General features: G+C 36.6%; 2 protein-coding genes across 2 annotated transcripts in view; both read left to right on the top strand.

Annotated features, from left to right (window-relative positions):
- Positions 1-8,496, top strand: part of LOC132133557 (guanine nucleotide-binding protein G(q) subunit alpha-like) — a 28,839-nt gene extending 20,343 nt beyond the window's left edge. The window contains exons 4-7 of the mRNA XM_059546438.1: positions 6,883-7,011; positions 7,170-7,299; positions 7,628-7,781; positions 8,022-8,496. Coding sequence (XP_059402421.1) covers positions 6,883-7,011; positions 7,170-7,299; positions 7,628-7,781; positions 8,022-8,212 — 604 coding nt within the window. The 3' untranslated portion in view covers positions 8,213-8,496. The remainder of the gene's footprint in view (positions 1-6,882; positions 7,012-7,169; positions 7,300-7,627; positions 7,782-8,021) is intronic.
- A 5,738-nt stretch (positions 8,497-14,234) lies between these two features.
- gna14 (guanine nucleotide binding protein (G protein), alpha 14) lies at positions 14,235-21,324 on the top strand. The gene is made up of 7 exons (XM_059546428.1): positions 14,235-14,405; positions 17,252-17,436; positions 17,557-17,711; positions 18,236-18,364; positions 18,445-18,574; positions 18,685-18,838; positions 19,738-21,324. The coding sequence occupies exons 1-7, from the start codon at positions 14,285-14,287 to the stop codon at positions 19,929-19,931; spliced, it is 1,068 nt and encodes a 355-aa protein (XP_059402411.1). The 5' UTR covers positions 14,235-14,284; the 3' UTR covers positions 19,932-21,324.
- The last annotated feature ends 118 nt before the right edge of the window (positions 21,325-21,442 follow it).

Below are 21,442 nucleotides of genomic sequence, written 5' to 3'. Positions count from 1 at the left end.
CTTCTTATATCACTGGTAAGGACAGCATTAGATTCCTTCAATTTGATAATCTCTGGAATATCTAAATCTGTTCTTTGTGCTTTCCTCAATTTATCAGGATTTATCTCTTCCAGGAATGCATGGAAAACACATTCAGTTAAATATTTCTGTGCCAGGTTGAGAACTGCAAGCCAGGCTACATCTTGTTGCTCAGTGGCCCTACTTGCCTTGACTATTTCACTGGACAGTTCTTCTGTGCACTCTGTGATATACTGATCTATATTTAGTGGAAATCTGGAGAGAGTGTCACTGCAATGTTCAGCTTCCCAGGTCAATACTTGATATTAAATCTGAGAGTTCTCCAACCCATCTGTAGCCCACAGCGTTGAGTTAAACTGTGCTCATGATATACGTTAGAGGATTGTTATCTGTATAGACTGTGAAGTGAAAAATAAAACACATAAAACAGACAATCTCTAAACTTTAGCAAACAGCCTATTTTTAGTGCAAGGAACTCAAATTTTCCAGAATGAAGTCCGTAATTTCATTCTCCAGCTGTCAACGTCCTTGACCCATATGTGATAATGATTTTCTAGGGTTGCACCTAACTAAAGATTGTTCTAGTCAACTAGTAGTCATTCAATTTAAGCATTAGTCGACTAATCACACGTTTATTAATGAACCATTTAAATCATAAAACCAAGCCTTTAATTGCCTTTATAGTCTAATAAACGCACAAGCACATGCATAAAGCTTGCCACATCACACCAGCAGTAGTAATCTTATCAGTTTTAGGGGTAACGCATTACAAGTAACGCGAGTTACATAATCAGATTACTTTTTTCAAGTATTTAGTAAAGTAATGGATTATTTTTTTAATTTACAAGAGAATATCTGTTACTTTTTCAAATAAGTAACGCCAGTTACTTTTTTTCCCCATTTATTGTTTGAAAGCTCTCCTGTCCCCATGTTGAGAAAAATCGAGAGTAAGAGGTTACTTTAGTTCTTTTAAAAGTAACTTTCCCCAACACTGGTAACGATTATGAATATGTCAGGGAAAACAGTAAGGAGACTGCGTTAACATTTTACTAATACATTGATAAACTAGTGCTTTTTTGTTTTCGGTTTAAGAGTTGAAGGATGTCGGCGACACTGACTTGTCATCTCCACAGTAGTGATGCACGGCATGTGCCTGTATGCATATTTCATATAGATTATGCCTATACATAATCTGAGAATATTTGTTTTCCATTTGAATTGGTTCATTTAAAAGTAGACATTTCACTCTATAGATTTGTTTTCATATCTGTAAGGCAAATATACATTGAGTTTCGCGCTTAAGTTCACATCCTGTTTGCTTCCATTATTTTACAAAAGTGCAATGTTTTGTTGTTATTGTGAGTGCACACAAATAAACACAGTTTTTTTTAGATTTGAAAGATGTATTACTCTTTTCTGTATGACCAAAAATTTGGAGTATTTTAAGAGTAAGTGAGTGCACCGGCACCTCAATCTGCAGTGTGCACTGCTGTTTAGATTCCACGCTCCGCACAGACACTTGAACAGCGCACATTTCTCTAGGTTAACAATTGATTGCGCAGCCATGTAAAGTTGCTAATACTTACATATTTGAGATGAAAAGCCATATTTGAGGTTGATGAATGATAGGCGATCATTTTGATGTCCTGCCCCATGTACTGTATTACCACATAGACTAGCCGTTACTGATCTGTCCGTCACAAACTGCGTGACTTGGCCTGTGGAATTTTTATTTGTTATTTTTTTTCCTGCGACTAATACAATTTTGGTCGAACAAGCCTCTTCTGGTTGAGTAACGGTTAGTTTTAGGGGGCAGCCCTATAACTTGCCATCTTGCCTTTGATAGAGAACCCATCTGAGCCCTTATTCTGATGCATCTGTATGGAGTATAAAAGGTGAGTCGAAATCAGGATATGCTAGAACTGGCGGGATGATTAGTGCATCAGTCAGTCTACTCAAAACTCTCTGGTGTTCTTCAGTCCACTCTACTTCTGGGAAGGTAGCTGAGCATTCTTCCCTTTCCCTCTACTTTTTCTTCCTTTGACTGCTTCTGTTGTACTCCTCTTCACTTCTAAGAGCTCATAAATAGATAGGTTTTGCAATGTGAAAAATTCCTGGACAAAAGAATGATAGTAGCTCAGAAAAACCCATAATCTTTTGGACCACCCCAAACAATGGTAGGTGTCGTGGATTTTAAGTTACGTAATACTTCAGTGTCTTTTGGGTCAATGTGTACTCCATCGCCTGAAACTAATTGTAGCACCCTCAAGGATCAACGAACGCACAATGTAGAGTCATAAAACAGGGTTTATTCTGGTCTTGACAACCCGTGAGAACTGCTCACAAAAGAAAACAACATAAAGAAAAAACAAGATATCAGAGCTTGTTCTTATCCAATGTTACAGCTTCGTTGATAAGACATTAATCACAGAAAAAACATTTAAAGAACACAAACCTCGTGAGCTGACATCCCAGAGGGGGCTAAATAATCCTTTATCTTCTTCTCTATCTTCTTTCTCTCTTATTTCTTAATTTTATCTCAAATTTTCACGTTTCTTTCATTCTTAGTGAAGCTAACCGGCAGCTACAGCCTGCAGATAGCATGTGTCTCAGCAAAATGGGCTCGGCAGAAACCCAAACATAAACAATTGTACTCGCTATAATCTACCAGTAGATGGCGCAAAAAAAGCACGCCGGGACACAGCTCAATGGAACATTAAATGCTAATACTGTTACACTAATTGTAATATCTCACTTCCTTCTTAAGGCTGATTTATACTCTACGTGTTCGCTTGGGTGCCCACGGCAAATATGACATCATCGCAGTTGCGCATGAACTAATTTCGCGTGGTGGTGTGCACGGTATTTTTTTGCAACTTTCTGCACAGCTCCGCATCTGAAGATGCTTGAGTTAAGGGTGATTTTAGATTAACTTGTTTATCTGTGCCGGCATTTATGTGAAACAGAAGCAGTTTAATGTGAAGTTCTAACTGATTAGGCGCTTTTTGACGTTTTGATGGAAAACAATGCATAGGTTTTTTTTTTTGTACAGTTTATACAAGGCTTTTTATTTGAAGTGGTTTTTTTTTATTGTATAAAAATAGAATTAGAATTAAGTTAGATACTAATTATACACCATTTGCTTAAAATTGTCTTGTGTTTGATGCAAAATAAAGCCATTAGTTTAAATCAATTCAAAATCAAATCACTTTTATTGTCACATTACCACAGCACATGTTGCCTTAGTGAGTGAAATTCTTGACTTCAACAGAAGACAATGTGCAATATACACATAAATATAGTCCGTATAAACAGCGTACTGTTAGACACTTATACTTACAGTTAGCACTACACATTATACGCAGTATGTACAAATTTACACACAAAATATGTAAAGGTGCAACGGATTTTGCATGATCTGGATATGCAATATGACATGGATGTGCATTGGATGGTATCCAGTGGTAGCAGATAGATTATTAAATGCAGTGTGTATGTATAGTCCAGTAATGAACTGTTGGAGTTAAAGTGCAGTGTGTAGTATACCGTGTTGTGGGAGTATGCTCTAGGGTGTATTAGTTCTGGCTGTTCATTAGCCTTATAGCCTGAGGGAAAAAGCTATATTTTTATCAAATTTACGATTAGCTGTATACATCCAAGTGCTGTTGTTGAGACGAGGTAATACCATGTCTGGTGTAATTTTCTACTGGAACTTGTATGATTTGCCTTTTTGTCCTGCAGACGTCCAACAGACCATCACCCAAATCGAGCTGATCCAATTTTGGGTTCTCTTGATTGAATTCAAACAGAAGAAATCAATCTGACAGGTCAAAATCTTTTGGTACTTTACATTTAACTTGTTTCACTTGTCCTGCTGGAATGAGAACATCCTGGAGTCCTATCTTGACAGTCTTGCATAGTACATTAGATGGCTTTTGGGTATGTATAAAATTCGAAATTGCTCTTGTTTGGTCATTTTCTATTTCCATTGCCTCACTAAGCAAAAGTCATGATAGTAAACGCGACTATTTTTATGCTTGTCTGTCCCCTAATCAACTGTTCAGTCACATTAAATCCAAGCAGAGGTTGTTTAAGGGCCATGCTATCCACCAAAAACAGAACTTGAATCACCAAATCAGTATCGCTGTTGCCAGTTAAGTTCACAGTCGCTTCAACTGAACCATCAAAGGGCAGAGTTTCTCCATTGACAGCCAGTACATTGAGAGATATAGTTCCTTATAACACATTCAGAAGTCGAAGTCAATGAGGTAAGTATGTTTTCTTTAAACTGGTCGAGAATACTGACTTGAGCACCTGTTTCAATTAAGACAGTCACAGAATAGCTATTTATGTAAGACTTCAATAAACACTTGCTTCCCACTAAATCTGCAAATTAGTTTTGTCCTTAATTCGCATCTCTAGGTGTGTGTGAAGACAAGCTGCACCATTCACACATGTACTGGGCACCGCTATTCACTGACTTTGTTCATCATGGTGTCGCCTGCTTGTTGGTTGCTCTCTTTCAATTGTTTAGTAAGTCCTTTCTTTTGCTTTTGGTCCTATTACAGCATCCTACAGCTCTATGTCCCTCTTCTCCACAAATTAAACCTTGACTGCATCTCTGTTGCCCTGCTCTACACATTTGGAACATGCATACAGTCTTCCTCTTGTATGGGTGGAATGGTTTGAAACATGTTGGTGTGATCAAGCATATGTGTTCAGTTTGCTTGGTTTGTTTCAAGGAATCTATAATATTTGTCAGAGCTTCAACTTGAGCACTTAGTTCTTTAATGGTTTTCATCTAGCTTTTTTCTGAGGTCTTGAGCTCTGTTCATCTCCATCTGACTCAAGGTTAAGCTGTGCACTGAGCTTGAATTTGTCTCCGCTGTGTATTCTGACCTAGTCCGAGCTGACATTCATTCTTATGGCTTGAGATCTTGGTCACCTGTTTCAACAAGCTTCATCAGTAACCAAGTGATTGGAGAGAAGCAGGTTTAAATCACTTCAGAAGTCACCATATTTTGGCAGAAGACCCTGATGAATTGTGCGAAAGAAAATATTCTGAACATTAATATGCCTCATACTCCATATTCTTGTGCCTCTGCTTTGATACAAAAATTACCTTTTAAGTCCTATGACCCGATACAGAAACTTTTGTGGTGTTTCGTTCACATGCTGTCTGGTGCTCATCAGCTCCTGAAAAAAGCTGGCTGCTGCTTCTTTCACTCACGTGAGACTGTAGGAAACTTTTCCAGTTCAGTCACAGTTAAATCATCTTTGCTAATCAGCAAATCTTTGAATTGTTTTTGTTTGACAAAGCGCAGAACAGCTTGAATGATCTCACTCTCTGAGTGATTTGCTTTTAGGCCTTCATCGATCTGTTTACACAAACCATTGAACCCAATTTCAGAAGTGTTGTCCCCAATTTGGCCCCCATGTACTTTAAATTCTCAGCATGGTAAGCATGATACATCTGTCATGTACACCCTACAGGTAAGTGTCTTGTATTTGGTGTACTTCCCTGCTCTGTAAGACATGACTTTTCTGTTCTGCCAACAGTTCTGCCTATTCAGACAGCTTCCTTCCTAATTCCTCATAACCAGAAAGTAGCTTCTCGTATTCTAAAAACGTGTTTCACCATCAGCATTCATAGATAATGGTGATGCAAGTGTGTGCATGGGTGGACTTGTTGATTGTTTTTGTATTTTGCTACTGGTGTAGGAGTTTCCGATGTACAAATCAGTTACAATAAAAGCGTGCATAGATGTATCACTTAACATTTTTTTAATTATCTCATCAATACTGTCTTTTAAAAACTGTAACTGTGCGTAACCTCTGTTAATGTTTTGCTGCGCATGAAAGAAGAGATGAAGTTAAAGTCCGTCATCCTTTGATATGGTTGAACACTCCATACCTGCAGATGTTATGATGCTTTCAGCAATCTGGAACAATTCACCAGCAGTCATTGTACGAAGACATTTCTTGACTCTCCAGATCAGTTATTTCCTTTTGTCGGTCATCATGACTCAACACCAGACTCTCTGACACGTAGCAATACTCTCTCAACTCAGTCTCCCTTACCTCTCTGGATACCTGCAGCTGTCTCAGAATCTCACACACTCTGCTCCCTTATCGCCGTGGAGTATAAACTTCAGGATCATCCTTGCATTCTGGACCATGATCTCGGTGGCACCTCCAAGAATCTGTAACGGGTCCAGGGGCGTGTGTAACAAGTAGACCGGTTACAAAAAAGAATGTGTGGTGTGGAACCTGAGTTATCAGGAGAAACAAAAAGGACAAGCAATTTTAGTGGCTTTCCTCAGTCTCATATGGAATTACATTTGTTTCAATAATAATGAACGAAACTTTATAAAACTGAACGTAACTTTTTCAGAAACTATCAAAAATATGCCATTACAAAAGAAGAAAAAAACAATGAAAATGGTAAAAATGTCGCACAAATTTAACAGGCTCTTCAAATATACTTCATTTTTGGTTAATGTTTTTCAAAGATTCGTTTTCGCTAAACTCTGGCCATTCGGTTGGGTCATTAATCCAGTCACAGATACCGTACGGACAGTCCGATCCAAAACGGCTCAGTTTTTAAAAGCATGTTGAACTATCGAGCAGCAGAAATTATTTTATGTAGGCCATATGGAGTCAACACCATGCTTTTTCAATGAGGGGGAAAGGTATGTATTCTGCCACACAGATTCCGCCCAGAGTGTGTGTGTGTGTGTGTGTATGTATGTATATGCTTCATTTTTTTTATGCTACTCAGACATGACAGGATTCACCCAGTTATTGCATTAACAAATCATAGATATGCTTCAGAACTGTGAAATGTTCTCCGTTTGTCCACAGTTATCTAAATTCACTGGATCGCATTGCCGACCCTTCCTATGTCCCCACCCAGCAAGATGTGCTCAGGGTCAGAGTGCCCACTACAGGGATCATTGAATACCTCTTTGACCTACAGAGTGTCATATTCAGGTAAATCTTCTCTTTATAGTTACGCTTCTAGTTCTTCTACTACTGCATTGATACAAAATGCTCAGTTCATCCAGTTCAGCCCAGTGCACAGATGCCATCATGTTTCCAATCTGTAAGTGTTTGACTCCTCAACCTCATGACTTCTCCTTCTCCATCAGGATGGTAGATGTAGGGGGGCAGCGGTCAGAAAGGCGGAAGTGGATCCACTGCTTTGAAAACGTCACCTCCATCATGTTCCTGGTAGCACTCAGTGAATATGACCAAGTTCTCGTTGAGTCTGACAATGAGGTAAATCAAGCACCTGCAGAGGGAGCCAAAGTTGTTTCTAACCACTTTAAATGTTTGGAGAAACGCTGTTTTGCCTGATGGCTTGATGCATACGCCTTTTAACACAGACGAATTCACTGTATTTTTTAATTTTAATAAATGTATTTTATGAGGTACTTCAGTTTCTTTTTTTTTTGTATACAATCCTACAATCAAGATTGTAGCAATGAAAAAATTATTATTAATAGTGTACATTTCTAGGGGCTAACATTTAATTGTGTGGTATAATCTTTAGAAATTATTTTAATTTTTTTAATAAAAATATTGCACACTTTTATTCCCCCCACAGAATCGAATGGAGGAAAGCAAAGCATTGTTTAGGACGATAATATCACATAGCTGGTTCCAGAATTCATCAGCTATTCTTTTTCTGAACAAGAAAGACCTTTTGGAAGAGAAAATCATGTTTTCACATCTTGTAGATTACTTTCCTGAATATGACGGTAAGTTTAAAAAATGTTGTGATTTTATAGTTTTTCCAGATCTATACTGTGAGGTTTGAAAAGGATGTTCAATCATGATGTTTATTAGTTAGATGGACCGATGGGCTTTTCATTGCACTGCTAAAACATTGCTATTGTATTGTTCATATTTCAGGTTATTATCAAGTTATTTTTAGTAAAAGCTCTGATCAGTTTCCAGATGACCAGGTTAACCAAGATCTATCTATTTTTCTCTCTAAGGACCCCAGAGAGACACTCAAGCCGCACGAGAATTCATCCTGAAGATGTTTCTCGACCTGAATCCAGACTCCGAAAAAACCATTTACTCTCATTTCACCTGCGCCACTGACACAGAAAACATCCGATTTGTATTCGCTGCTGTCAAGGACACCATCTTGCAGCTTACACTGAAGGAATACAATCTAGTCTGAACAGCAGCCGCATATGGTTTTTTCATTGTCTTGCTGGGTTAAAGGACTCACCAGTCTGTAGCTAGAGTCTGCCTTAATGCTGTGAGCCATTAAATTCTGCTTTAACTGTTTAAGCAGCCGATTGTCGCTGATTCTGCTCTATGAAATTGGACAGACAAGTTATTTCTATCTGTAGCGTAAGCTGATCACTGCTTCATCATTATTTATTTGCACCTCAGAGCTACTTTACAGGGTTAAACTTGAATGGTATAATTCCATTTTAATGAATAATGATTTATTACATATTTTTTAAGGTTTATTCTGTAGCAGGTTGTTTTTGGTTTTCAAGTTGTACACATTGAGCTGTTTTCTATAAATGTTATGTAGATTTCTCCAGATTTCTCCACCACAAAATGAAAAATTTTGTCATTATTCACTTACCCCCATGTCATTCCAAACCCGTAAAAGCTTTGTTCGTCTATATTTTGGATGAAAACCGGGAGGCTTGTGCCTGTCCCAAAGGTTGACAAGTAAAATACACTGTCAAGGTCCAAAAGTATTAAAAGCATTGTCAGAATAGTCCATCTGCCATCAGTGTTTCAACCATAATATTATGAAGCGACAACAATACTTTTTGTAAGCGAAGAAAACAAACATAATGAATTTACTCTGCGTAGACACAAGGATTTTTTTCTACGTGTATTTACGCTTTGATTTGAAATCTTTGTGGTGCAGCTGACACAGAAGAGCATATGCTGTCTGTGTTCAGCTAAATTCTCAAAAATGGTGCTACGCTGATGTGGAGTGACACAGAGGAGACAAATTTTGGAATAAAATCGTTATTTTAGTTTTCTTCATGTACAAAAAATATTGTCGTCACTGTATTGTACTTGGCAGTCTATGGGACAATCACAAGCCTCCTGTTTTTCATCCAAAATATCTTAAGTTGTGTTGCGAAGACAAAAACAACTTTTACAGGCTTGGAATGACGTGGGGTTAAGTGATTAATGACAAAATTTTCATTTGAATTATTCCGTAGTGGTGAGGTTATTAGAAAGCAATGAAAAGTACTTTTATGTTGTAACATGGTAAGGATCAGAGCAAGCCTAGTAGATAAGGGTCTTTCTTCATTTCCAAGACACATGCAATGGTGAAGAATAGATAACCGCTAGTTTGCATTAACATTTACTTTAATAAAAAAAATAAAGTTCTTCTAATATGACTTTTATTCACTGCCAAGCTAATAATCGTACCTCAGGTAGTAGGTAGTAACTTGCCTTTGCTAGTATCACATATTTCTGTACCATACCAGTTCTTTGTCATTTTCTTCTCATTGTGTTCTTGGAACAGATGATTGTATGTCTGCTGTTCAAGACCTGATCCATTAAGATCATCAGTGTTCCACAACATCAAGCCTGAACGATGTGCCAAGAGACCATTCCTGTGTAATGGGCCATTCTGAGATTTTCTGTAAAACTTGCATACGTTTAGAATTTGCCGTAATAATTTACCCAACACATGTTCTCAGTGAGCCAGTGACGCTCTTACTGCTGTTGTACTGACTTGACAGTTTGGTAAGTGTGGTGTAATCAAGCTTTGGTCAATATTTGCAGTTGTTTTTTTTTTTGAAAGACTACAGATTTGTAAAGAGTGTCATGGGACTAGATGCGTGTCAAACAAATGAATGTTTTGTGTTGAGCCAAGAGTAAAGGACCAAATTACTGAGGGGGGTGGCCAAATCGTCTGTTGGACATTTAAAATGGCATAGATGTTACTGCAATAAACAACATATCAAACCAAGTGGCATTTGTTTTTAAGAGAGATTTTAAGCATTCTGCATTCTGAGCATAATGTTTCAGAAAAGAACAATAAAATAGTAGATATTCTGCTGAGAAAAGGGAGGAAAAAAAGCATTTTATGGATGTTCTTAGGAGTTAGTTCTGAGAAGAACTCAAGCAACCATTTTTATTATAGTTATTATCAGATGAGATGACATTCAGCTAAAGTTGTGACTTAAGTGTCAAAACATTTAAAAACATTACATTTAAATAATATCTGCAAGTCTGAAAGCAACAGTCAAACTTATTACCTTAGTTGCATCTGACTGATCAGTGTGTCTGTACATAAATGCACCTAATGATTTAGTTGTTCAGTGTTTAAAACAGGTTACAGAACAGGTTTGCTAGAATAAGACATGGCTGATCTCTGCTCAGATGCTTACTACAATAACACAATGCTTAAACACATTTTATTAGAATCTGTATTTTTAACTTTGTATGATTAATTTTATGTTTTAAGCATCGGTCATGATTATTTCCAAGTCCTTTCGATGTAACACACTTTAAAATCACTATTGTGAATGAAATGTGCTAAATAAACTTGCCTAACCTTCTATTGTATATTTCTTTAGAGACGCAACTAATAAACTTATTCAGCAAATACGCTTAAGTTCAGTAGTTTAATAAGTTCTGTACTAGACTGAACCTGTTATTTATTCTCTTTAATAGTGTGTTTTTGTTCATACTTCCTCATTCCATCTTAAAAGTGTTGCAATAAGTGTGCTGTGACACAAGACACCTTACAATCTTAAATGTTCAGTCAGATGCCACAGAAGAATTTGTTTAGACTTTCTTTTTTATTTTCTTGTTCATCTACTGCTTTAAAACCCAGAAACCAGTGTAAACTGCTATCTCTTCCTAACAATGAAATTGGATTTTGCCTTACAGGTCATTAGGTCACTCATAGCGTCATATACTAGATGAGCCAGTTTGTTTCTATCAGAAAACATAATCACTTACACATAAATTTTTTTCCTCATCATTTCATTTTGGGGGATGGAATGTGAGGAATGTTCCATGTGTAATGTAGCATGGAATCCTGTGCTATATTAACAAACTTTTTTTTTTTCTAAAAGTTTTTTTTCTTTGTTACTGTACTAGTGATAGTTCACCCAAGTTCTGTCATCATTCCAAGCCTGCACTGAAGCAAAATAAAGTGGCATACAGTTAACCAAAATGACTTTAAGGCTATTTTAGTGAATCAAAGGGTTAGTTCACCGACAAATGAAAATTATGTCATCAATAACCCTCATGTCGTTCCAAACCCGTGAGACCTCCGTTCATCTTCAGAACACAGTTTAAGATATTTTAGATTTAGTCCGAGAACTTTCTGTCCCTCCATTGAAAACGTATGTATGGTATACTGTCCATGTCCAGAAAGGTAATAAAAACATCATCAAAATAGTCCATGTGACATCAGAGGGTCAGTTAGAATTTTTTGAAGCATCGAAAATACATTTTGGTCCAAAAATAGCAAAAACTACGACTTTATTCAGCATTGTCTTCTCTTCCGTGTCTGTTCTGAGTGCGTTCACTGCAGTGTAGTGATATCCGGTTCGCGAACGAATCACTCGATGTAACCGGATCTTCTTGAACCAGTTCACCAAATCGAACTGAATCGTTTGAAACGGTTCGTGTCTCCAATAAGCATTAATCCACAAATGACTTAAGCTTTTAACTTGTTTAATCTCCCTCTGAGTTAAAACAAACAAATATCCCGGAGTAATTCATTTACTCAAACAGTACACTGACTGAACTGCTGTGAAGAGAGAACTGAAGATGAACACTGAGCCGAGCCAGATAACGAACGAATGATTGACTCGTTCTCGAGTAAAGAACTGTTTCTGTCAGACGCGTCCGATTCGAGAACCGAGGAGCTGATGATACTGCACATGTGTAATTCGGTGTGAAACAGATTCTTTTGGTGATTGATTCTGAACTGATTCTGTGCTAATGTTATGAGTGCGGGTAAACCGAAGGCTTGAATCAAGGACAATCATCGCCAATGATGTCATTACGTCGAGCGCAAAAGAACCGGTGAACCGTTTTCTTCAACCGGTTTATTGAATCGAACTGTCTGGAAGAACCGGTTCACAGAAAAGAACCGAACTTCCCATCCCTACTGGTGATCCGAAAACCGATGCAACCGGTTCTTGACTCGAGAACGAGTCAATCTTTCGTTCGTTATCTGGCTCGGCTCGGTGTTCATCTTCAGTTTTTTTCATCTTTCATCTTCACAGCAGTTCAGTCAGTGTACTGTTTGAGTAAATGAATTACTCCGGGATATTGGTTTGTTTTAACTCAGAGGGAGATTAAAAAAGTTAAAAGCTTAAGTCATTTGTGGATTAATGCTTATTGGAGACACGAACCGTTTCAAACGATTCAGTTCGATTTGGTGAACTGGTTCAAGAAGATCCGGTTACATCGAGGGATTCGTTCGCGAACCGGATATCACTACACTGCAGTGAACGCGCTCAGAACAGACACGGAAGAGAAGACAATGCTAAATAAAGTCGTTTTTTTTTTTTGCTGTTTTTGGACCAAAATGTATTTTCGATGCTTAAAAAAATTCTAACTGACCCTCTGATGTCACATGGACTACTTTGATGATGTTTTTCTTACCTTTCTGGACATAGACAGTAGACCGTACACACAGTTTCAATGGAGGGACTGAGAGCTCTCGGACTAAATCTAAAATATCTTAAAATATAAGATAAACGGAGGTCTTACGGGTTTGGAACGACATGAGGGTGAGTTATTAATGACATAATTTTCATTTTTCGGTGAACTAACCCTTTAATGTCTCCTTTATCAACCGGTCTGCTAATGTATACGTTTAATATTTATTCATAAATGTATTCATATTCATTGTATTTACAGTTTGATTATTTTTGGTACATTTCATTATTGTTTTTTTTTTTTTCAAAATATTCTTGAATGATACAAATATGTAATAAAGAAAGTCTCTCAAAATGTTTTCTCAGTGGATAAAAGGAGTTTCGATAACAATTAACAATATGCTTCATTAGTCAACTACTTTAATTAACATGAACTAAACATGAACAATACTTCTAGACCATTTATTAATCTTAGTTAATGTTAATTTCAACATTTACTAATGCATTATTTAAATCGAAAGTTGTGCTTGTTAACATTAGCATCTCTGTCTCTCTCTCTCTCTCTTTCCCTCTCTCTCTATATTTAGATGTATATAAAAGAAACAAAGAAAGAAAAACAAATCAGTTATTGTGCTCACATGGATGTACATAGTTAAAAATAATGATACTAAAATTCTTAATAAAGACTGCACTTACTAACACAGTTTTTATTCTGTTTTATTAACTTTCATAATCAGTGTTTTAAAATATCATTATTATATTGACTGAATTTTAAACCACAATTTGGACGTGCAAGCAGATAATCTGGATAACATTTGCACATCCTTGGCAAAGCAAGTGGTTTAATTTCATTGAAAGAATTGTTTGAGAAAGAACATACTGTATTCACATTAATGTATAACATATGGTACACTATCACCATATAATGCTATTTTCTGCCTCTGGCTGTTCAGTTGTGATAAAAGTTCTTCTTAAAATAAAAATTTGGACTATTTTGACTTAAGTGCTGAAAAAAAAATTATATATATATATATATATATATATATATAACTGGTTTGCTGGTCTTAAAAAACCCCCTCAAAAATCAGTCAAAAAAAACAGATTAGTTTATTGCCATCTTGAGCATGAAGTGTAATGCTACAAGAAGTTCCTTGTATGCAACATGATCTCCAGTGTTAGTCTTATGTGGACAAGGTGTACAAGATGTGTACAATATATATAGGTTTTTTTGTTGTTGTTGTTTTTTTTTGACTATGCAGTGGAAGTCAATTAGAAATAAAACTGTTTGATTAAACATATTTCAAAAACTGTGTGTGTGTGTGTGTGTGTGTGTGTGATCCACAGAAGAATGTTACACAATTTTAAAATGGTAATCCTCAGTTCCTTTGTTTATCTTTTTTTTTTAATAGAGCAATTGAAATTGATGCAGAGGAAAAGGGAAAGAATGCCTTATGTGACACTACCCAACCCATTCAATGAACGAGGAAGAAACTTTACCTGTAAAGTACTGCAGTACATCACGCTGGTCCTGAGGTAGGCGTGTTCCCATAGGCTTTCTTGAAGACGTTTTAACACTGGTGCGCGATCGGGTGAACGTGTTCTCTGGAAAGTACTGGAGAAGGTTCAAGCTGTTCAGGATGGGGGACTGCTGCTTGTCAAATGAAGACAGAGAAAGGATCAGGATTCACCAATTGATAGAGAGACAGCTTAAGATGGATAAGCGGAATTCATCCCGACAGCTGAAACTTTTGCTTTTAGGTATGTACTTTTGATTTTTGTTTGTTTTATTTTAGGTATGTAGATTTATATTTTTTGTAACACCTGTAACACAATAATTTGAGTTTTTCAGCATCTTAAAACAATCTTAAAACAGTAATTTATTCACATTATTACAATTAAATTATCAGACGATATATGCTACAGCTTTTATACAATATTTATAAGGCTTACAACATTCACACTTCAAATGTTTAGATGACATTATTGACTGTTAGTGGCCACATGCAAATATATGCAAAAGGGTGTCAATGGAAATGAATTCAGTCTCACACAGTAAAGCGTACATTTTTACTGCATATAATGAAACTGAAATGCAAGTAAGCATGTAAAGATATTTTCAGAAAGCATGCAAACAGGAACAATGTTTGAATTCCTAACACAGGATCTACTGATAGGATCAGCTCCATCACGTCCTATGTGTACCTGCATCATACTCTTGCATATAAACAGATATTTATGTGTTTCAGTTAGTTTATGTTTTCCTTGATATCTACTTTTGTATTCTGTGCTAAATTTTAGGTTAAATTTATATCGAATTAGTTGGGAAAATACCAGTTTAACAGAAGTAAAAATGAATAAGCGTATCAAGTTTTAACCATGATAACAATCTCTAACCTTTTAGCAAAACTCCAGATTGTCAGACCTGTCTGGCATGTAATAGATACAATCATGAATCATTCACATCCAGCACTGCAATGTAAAACTTGGTTATGTGTTATCAAAGTCAACTGACTGAGTGTGATGTTCTGTCTGGTTTTGGAGCTCTTTAGTGGCAGGACGGTTCACGTGCGCTGCCCCTTTGACTCAATTCAACGAAGCAAGTGTGTTCGAATTAGCATGAAGTAAATATGAATGAACATCCGAGGAAATGTTTTAGGTTTCGTGAACAACATTTACAAAATTCACTGTTAACCGCTGGTTAATCAGATGATGGAAATAAGATAAATAAGTTTCAATAGGCTAACATTTGAAGTTACGGTAGAAATGTATAACTAATGTGGGGTAATGTGAAGTAATCAGCAATCTTATGATTTATTCATGCTTTTTTTATGCCAGTTTAGAGTTTTACACAGATTTTCTGTTATGATCTATTGGCTCCCTGAATTAGCCCTAGCCACCACATATATAAAACTCTAGCTCTGCCGCTACTTTGTTGAAGAATAGTGTCTAAGTATAGTTGTCTAACTATGGTTTCATATTAATACAACTCATATTCAAACCATTCACACCTGCCAGCAGATCATCACAATATTCATACCCTAAGGCAAACATGCAAATTAGAAAATTCATAGTAGGAGTCTTTGTCTGGTCGCTGTGTGTTTCTAAAAATGAGCATTAGTGAATAGATCATTTCCTTTCATATTTTTGTAAGAGAGAATTTCGGTTGCTGTGAATACTCAAAAATAACAGTTTGAACACTAACTTTATTAAGATTTTTTTAAAGAATAGAATTAGAATAGTGAGTGTTAACGTTAGAGGGTCAAATAAAGATGGAAGAGATGGGTTTTAAGCCGATTCTTGAAGATGGCTAAGGACTCATTGTGGTCATTCCACCAGGAGGGAACATTTAATTTAAAAGTCCGTAAAAATGACTTTGTGCTTCTTTGGGATGGCACAATCAAGCGACGTTCACTTGCAGAACGCAAGCTTCTAGAGGGCACATAAGTCTGGAGTAACAAATTTAGGTAAATGGGTGCAGAGCCAGTGGTAGTATTGTAGGCAAACATCAATAAGAAAGTCAGCTGATCATCAATCATAACTCCAAGGCTTCTAGCTGTTTTTGAAGGAGTTATGGTTGATGTACTTGATGGTGAAATTGTGATGAAACAATGGGTTTTCTGGAATCACAAGCAGTTCTGTCTTGGCGAGGTTGAGTTGAAGGTGATGGTCCATCATCCAGCAAGAAATGTCTGTTAGACAAGCTGAGATGTGAATAGCTACCATTGGATCATCAGGATGGAATGAGAGGTAGAGTTGAGTGTCATCAGCAAAGCAGTGGTATGAAAAGCCATGTTTCTGAATGACAGAACCTAATGATGCCATGTAGACAGAGAAGAGAAGTGGTCCAAGAACTGAGCCCTGAGGCACCCCAGTAGTTAGATGTTGTGAATTGGACACCTCACCTCTCCAAGGTGCTTTGAAGGACCTATCTGATAGGTAAGACTCAAACCATTGAAGTGTGGTTCCTGAGATGCCTTTTGCCAGTAGGGTTGATAGGAGGATCTGGTGGTTAACCGTGTCAAAAGCAGCGGACAGATCAAGCAGGATAAGTACTGAAGATTTTGATTACGCTCTTGCCAGTCTTAGAGCTTCAACAACTGAGAGCAAGGTAGTCTCAGTTGAATGTCCACTTCTGAAGCCAGATTGGTTGCTTTCAAGGAGGTTGTTCTGTGTATGTAGAGACTTGGTTGAACACAGCTCGTTCAAATGTTCTGGATGTATAAAAAAAAGTTCAGATCAATGTAATCAGTTCCCATCATACGGACTCATCATACATCAAGTTCAGAACTGAGATGGAAAAGCTGAAGCAATACTGCCGTGGTCTTTGAAGCTTTACCGCTGGCATTAAAGTGATTATTTATTTAAAAAATCATTTACTCAGCATAAAGTTGTTTGCAACACATACGAACTGCAAGAAAAAGCTAAAAGAGTCACTTAGTCGAGGCTATCCTTCTCAATACAATGAAACTGGATTCTGATGAGATAAAGTTTGGTTAATTTTTGGTCTCAATACTAATGGTAAGACCTCTCACAAGAAAATATTTATGCAGTAACCATCTAATGCATGATGTCTTACAGAAATTATTTTCCATGTCCTTCAACAGGTACAGGGGAGAGCGGGAAGAGCACTTTCATAAAGCAGATGAGAATCATACATGGCAGGGGCTACACAGAAGAGGACAGGAGGGCCTATGCCAAACTGGTGTTCCAGAATATCTTTGTTTCCATTCACAACCTGCTTCAAGCAATGGAGCACCTGAATATCCCTTTTGCTAATGAAAAAAACAAAGTATGCACCAGGAATTCCAAGACTAAGCATATGTTTTACTAGACGTGTTAAATATCTTCAATAAATAAGCATGTATTAGCTCTCACATCAAAACTAAAACCTTATCTGTGTGTGTTGTAGACATATGTTGCAATGCTTAACAGTGTGATCCCAGAAACAGTACATACACTGGAGCCTAAACATGCTGAAGCCATCAAGAGTGTGTGGAGAGACCAAGGCCTGCAGAAGTGCTTTGAACGCAGGAGAGAGTTCCAGTTATCAGACTCTACCAAGTAGTGAGTGCAGTGAACATTTCAGTTCTCACACTGACAAAAAGTACTACTGTACTGTGTTTGGTACTATTAGTACTAGTACTCATGTACATTTTAGATATGGCATTAGATATATATATTTTTTTCATTAGACTGGTGCTGATCCTTCAAGAGTCACTCAAAACATATCTGTCCATAAAGCCTATAAAGAACTATTCTTAATATACAGTATTTCACAATACTTCAGCATGTTATTCTAATTAAGTGAGGGTCATTTCATCAGTAAAATACATATTATTGAGTGTTTGTTGTATTCTTTGAAATGCCATGTTAATACCATGGAATCTTATAATGGTAATCATTGCATACCACGGTACCTGTAGCACAGACGATTGTGCAAAGCCAAGGTCAAACTGATAAAATGTATGCAACACAAGTCACTTTTCATCTTAGTACACAATAAATCATTTTACTATTTTACTAGTCAACTACAGTTACAGTTACAGTTTTCACGGTTTCTCAAAGTCTGTTTTGTTTCTGTTTACCAGTTACCTCGATGACATTGACAGAATATCTTTAGCCAATTACTTGCCCACGACTCAAGATATCCTGCGAGTCCGAATTCCAACTACAGGCATCATTGAGTACATCTTTGACCTCCAGACAGTCATATTCAGGTAACGGTTCATTATGGTGGTGTGAAGATGGATTGAATGTTACCCATTTTTTAAGTTTTCAAAACCACTTGTTTTTGTAGAATGGTGGATGTTGGAGGCCAAAAGTCAGAGAGACGGAAGTGGATCCATTGTTTTGAAAACGTTACTTCCATCATCTTCCTGGTGGCTCTGAGCGAGTACGATCAGGTCTTATATGAGTGTGCCAATGAGGTTTGTCACTTCCGTGCATTGTCTTTGTAGCTTTTCTGGGTTATTAAGATTTAGCATCATAGGTGATTCACAGTTGTTCATTCTGTTGATGTGATATCATACTTTCCCAGAACCGCATGGAGGAGAGTAAGGCCCTTTTTAAGACAATCATCTCCTACCCCTGGTTTCAGGAGTCCTCTATCATCCTCTTCCTCAATAAAACAGATATCCTGAAGGAGAAGATCTCAAAGTCACATCTTGTAGACTATTTTCCAGAATATAAAGGTTGGAGAGCCAAAAGCACAGCTAAAATCTTTCTTAACAAGCATTTCTTGGTATTTACATGAGAAGCAACACAGCATAAGGCTTGTTTTCATGAATAATTTGTCTTACCAAAACTGGCAGGTTTATCACTTGTTTTAGTGAAGTGAAAAAAAGAACCTGCCAATACATTGAGACCTTTTTCACATTTCCGGTTTCCCAGCAGTGGAAATCGTCATAGTAGGGTTAACTGTAGTGAATGGGAGACTACCTCAAATATATATATATGTACATTTGTTTGTCTGTTCCTATTTGCTCAAAATGCAAAATAATCTCCAGGATAGTGTTTTCATGACTTTCAAAAAGAGGGAATTAATAGAGAAAGACTGATAATGGCAGTCAGAAGAGAACACAATGTCAAGTTTACCATCACTCCCAATGCTAATGACCGATAAAACGTGTCATCACAGTCATGTGAAAAAAAAACATTCCATTGTATGAAAAAGAAACAGTCTCTGACAAGTTGTATTTCATGCTGTTTACTAATTAAAAGTATATTCATATATGTAATTTATTGCAGTAGACATACTACAGAGCAGTGTTGGGGAAGCTAAAAAAAATAATGTCCATCTGACCGGATTATTGCACCAATTATGGATCTAATTGTGCACAGGACTTACTTCACCCCAAAATGAAAATTATGTCATCAGTTCTACACCCATGAGACATTTCATTACAAATGAAGATTTTTTTTATATTCTTTAATCATTTTTGTCCATCCATTGAAAGTCCACTGGACCAAAAGTTTCATGCATAAAAAAATAAAGAAGAACTGAAAAAGTTATTACACTGCTACATTGTTTTTTGCTTACCACTAAACTCAACTGAAATGGTGAAATCTATGTTATCTGCTCATTCCACAGGCCCGAAAAATAATGCAGATGCTGCAATGAAGTTCATCTTGAGTATGTATGAGGAGCAGAACATGGACACACATAAAAGGATCTATGCACATTTCACCTGTGCAACCGACACTGAAAATATCCGCTTCGTTTTTGAAGCAGTGAAGCACACCATTCTGCAGAACAACCTGTCCGACTTTAACTTATTGAATTAAATAACAAAAGGGCTTTTATATATGGTTATATTGAAAGTTTTTCACCTCTGATTCAGTGAGAATATTAATGTGATCTGTCTGTGAGTACTGGGATTATGGCAAAGTGCATTCTGTGAATTTAGCATGTAGCCTACTTGCGTTGCCTTGAAATGAAAGGTATAGTCCACCCAAAAAAGAAATATCAAATTTTGTGTTTTGCAGAAGAGAGAAAGTCACACAGGTTGGGAAAAAAATATGAGGGTGAGTATAACAGAATTTTGTCCATTTAAAAGTTGTCTATTTAAATTTGTTGCTAGGGACAACATGTAACAGACATTACATTATGCTTTATAGGCCCAGAATAGAAAAAAACCCAAATAAATTAAATTAATAAAAATTTTTATGACAACACACACACACACAAAAAAACAACAATTCGGGAATGATTATTATATGACATTTCCGACCCTGCCAACGTCCCATCCATAACCTATCCATAAACTTACTAAATCTACTCCAAAGACAAACCTTAAAACCTGTGGTATCAGATTAACAGTATAGGTTATATATTTTCATGTGGCCATCTTAGTGAATATCTGCCATATTATCTTCTATTACACAAGATTTGAATGAAATATGAATTAAGACAGGATGCCATGACAGACTTTGAATCCATGCAAATCAATTGTAGCCACTGTCTTTGCTATTCAAATAGTTCCCCAACACTTGCACGGATACAAGAATGATACTTCAGTACAGATAGTTTCAAGTTTCTACTTTCTAAATAACACGTGTTGATAAATATTTACCGTATGTAAGGAAACAACTTGATTCTTTAGGTAGAAGCTAATCTGATATATGTGACACTTTAGTATGCCATTAAAATGTTAATTATTTTTGCAACAGATGCAATACAGTATGTTAGTGAGCCGAAATAAAACATACACTATGTGTGTCAAAACATGCCATCACATTCTTGATTGAAATCTTTAATCAAAAATTTCCATCTAAAGTTCATTGCATGAATACATCACAAACATCACAAACAAGATAAAAGTGCTGATTTTCTTCCATGCTACCTTTATGTCCTTAAAGATTTTGTGAAAATCTTACAGTATAGCTCAGCAGTTTTCTGTTCTTTGACTAGAGAAAAAAACTGATTTTCTTGTATTATTTATAAATTGTTAGTAACAAAAATGGACAAAAATAAATAATGTGGGAAATAGTAAGCAAGATAAAAACCCAGTGGGGACACCAGCAAGATTCCCTTCCTTTTCTAACAGCAGTCTGTCCATTTGCACAGTCTTATTGTTTTTCTTTTCTGTATTAAGTTTTAAAAAATTTGTATACAATTATGATTGTATGATTTTAACTGTGAATCCACAAAAAAAGCATTAAAATGTGTGTATGTGTTTCTTTTTGAGTGCTGAGATTGTTCAGCAAAGCTAAAGAGCGAATCTATAACTGCAGCAGTGATTTATAACTTTACACTTAGTTACGTCAGGTGTGGGACAGTTGCCGTAGCGATGAAC

This window comes from Carassius carassius, chromosome 4, assembly GCF_963082965.1.
Source record: "Carassius carassius chromosome 4, fCarCar2.1, whole genome shotgun sequence".
Lineage (NCBI taxonomy): Eukaryota > Metazoa > Chordata > Actinopteri > Cypriniformes > Cyprinidae > Carassius > Carassius carassius.
This window is presented reverse-complemented; position numbering and strand designations above follow the sequence as displayed.

What these genes read in the sequence shown, in the direction of transcription:
- gna14 (XM_059546428.1), top strand. Translation starts at nt 14,285, where the DNA reads ATGGGGGACTGCTGCTTGTCAAATGAAGACAGAGAAAGGATCAGGATT. An exon ending in GCTGAAACTTTTGCTTTTAG is followed by an intron (nt 14,406 to 17,251) that starts GTATGTACTTTT and finishes GTCCTTCAACAG; the next exon opens with GTACAGGGGAGAGCGGGAAG. An exon ending in CTCCAGACAGTCATATTCAG is followed by an intron (nt 18,365 to 18,444) that starts GTAACGGTTCAT and finishes TTGTTTTTGTAG; the next exon opens with AATGGTGGATGTTGGAGGCC.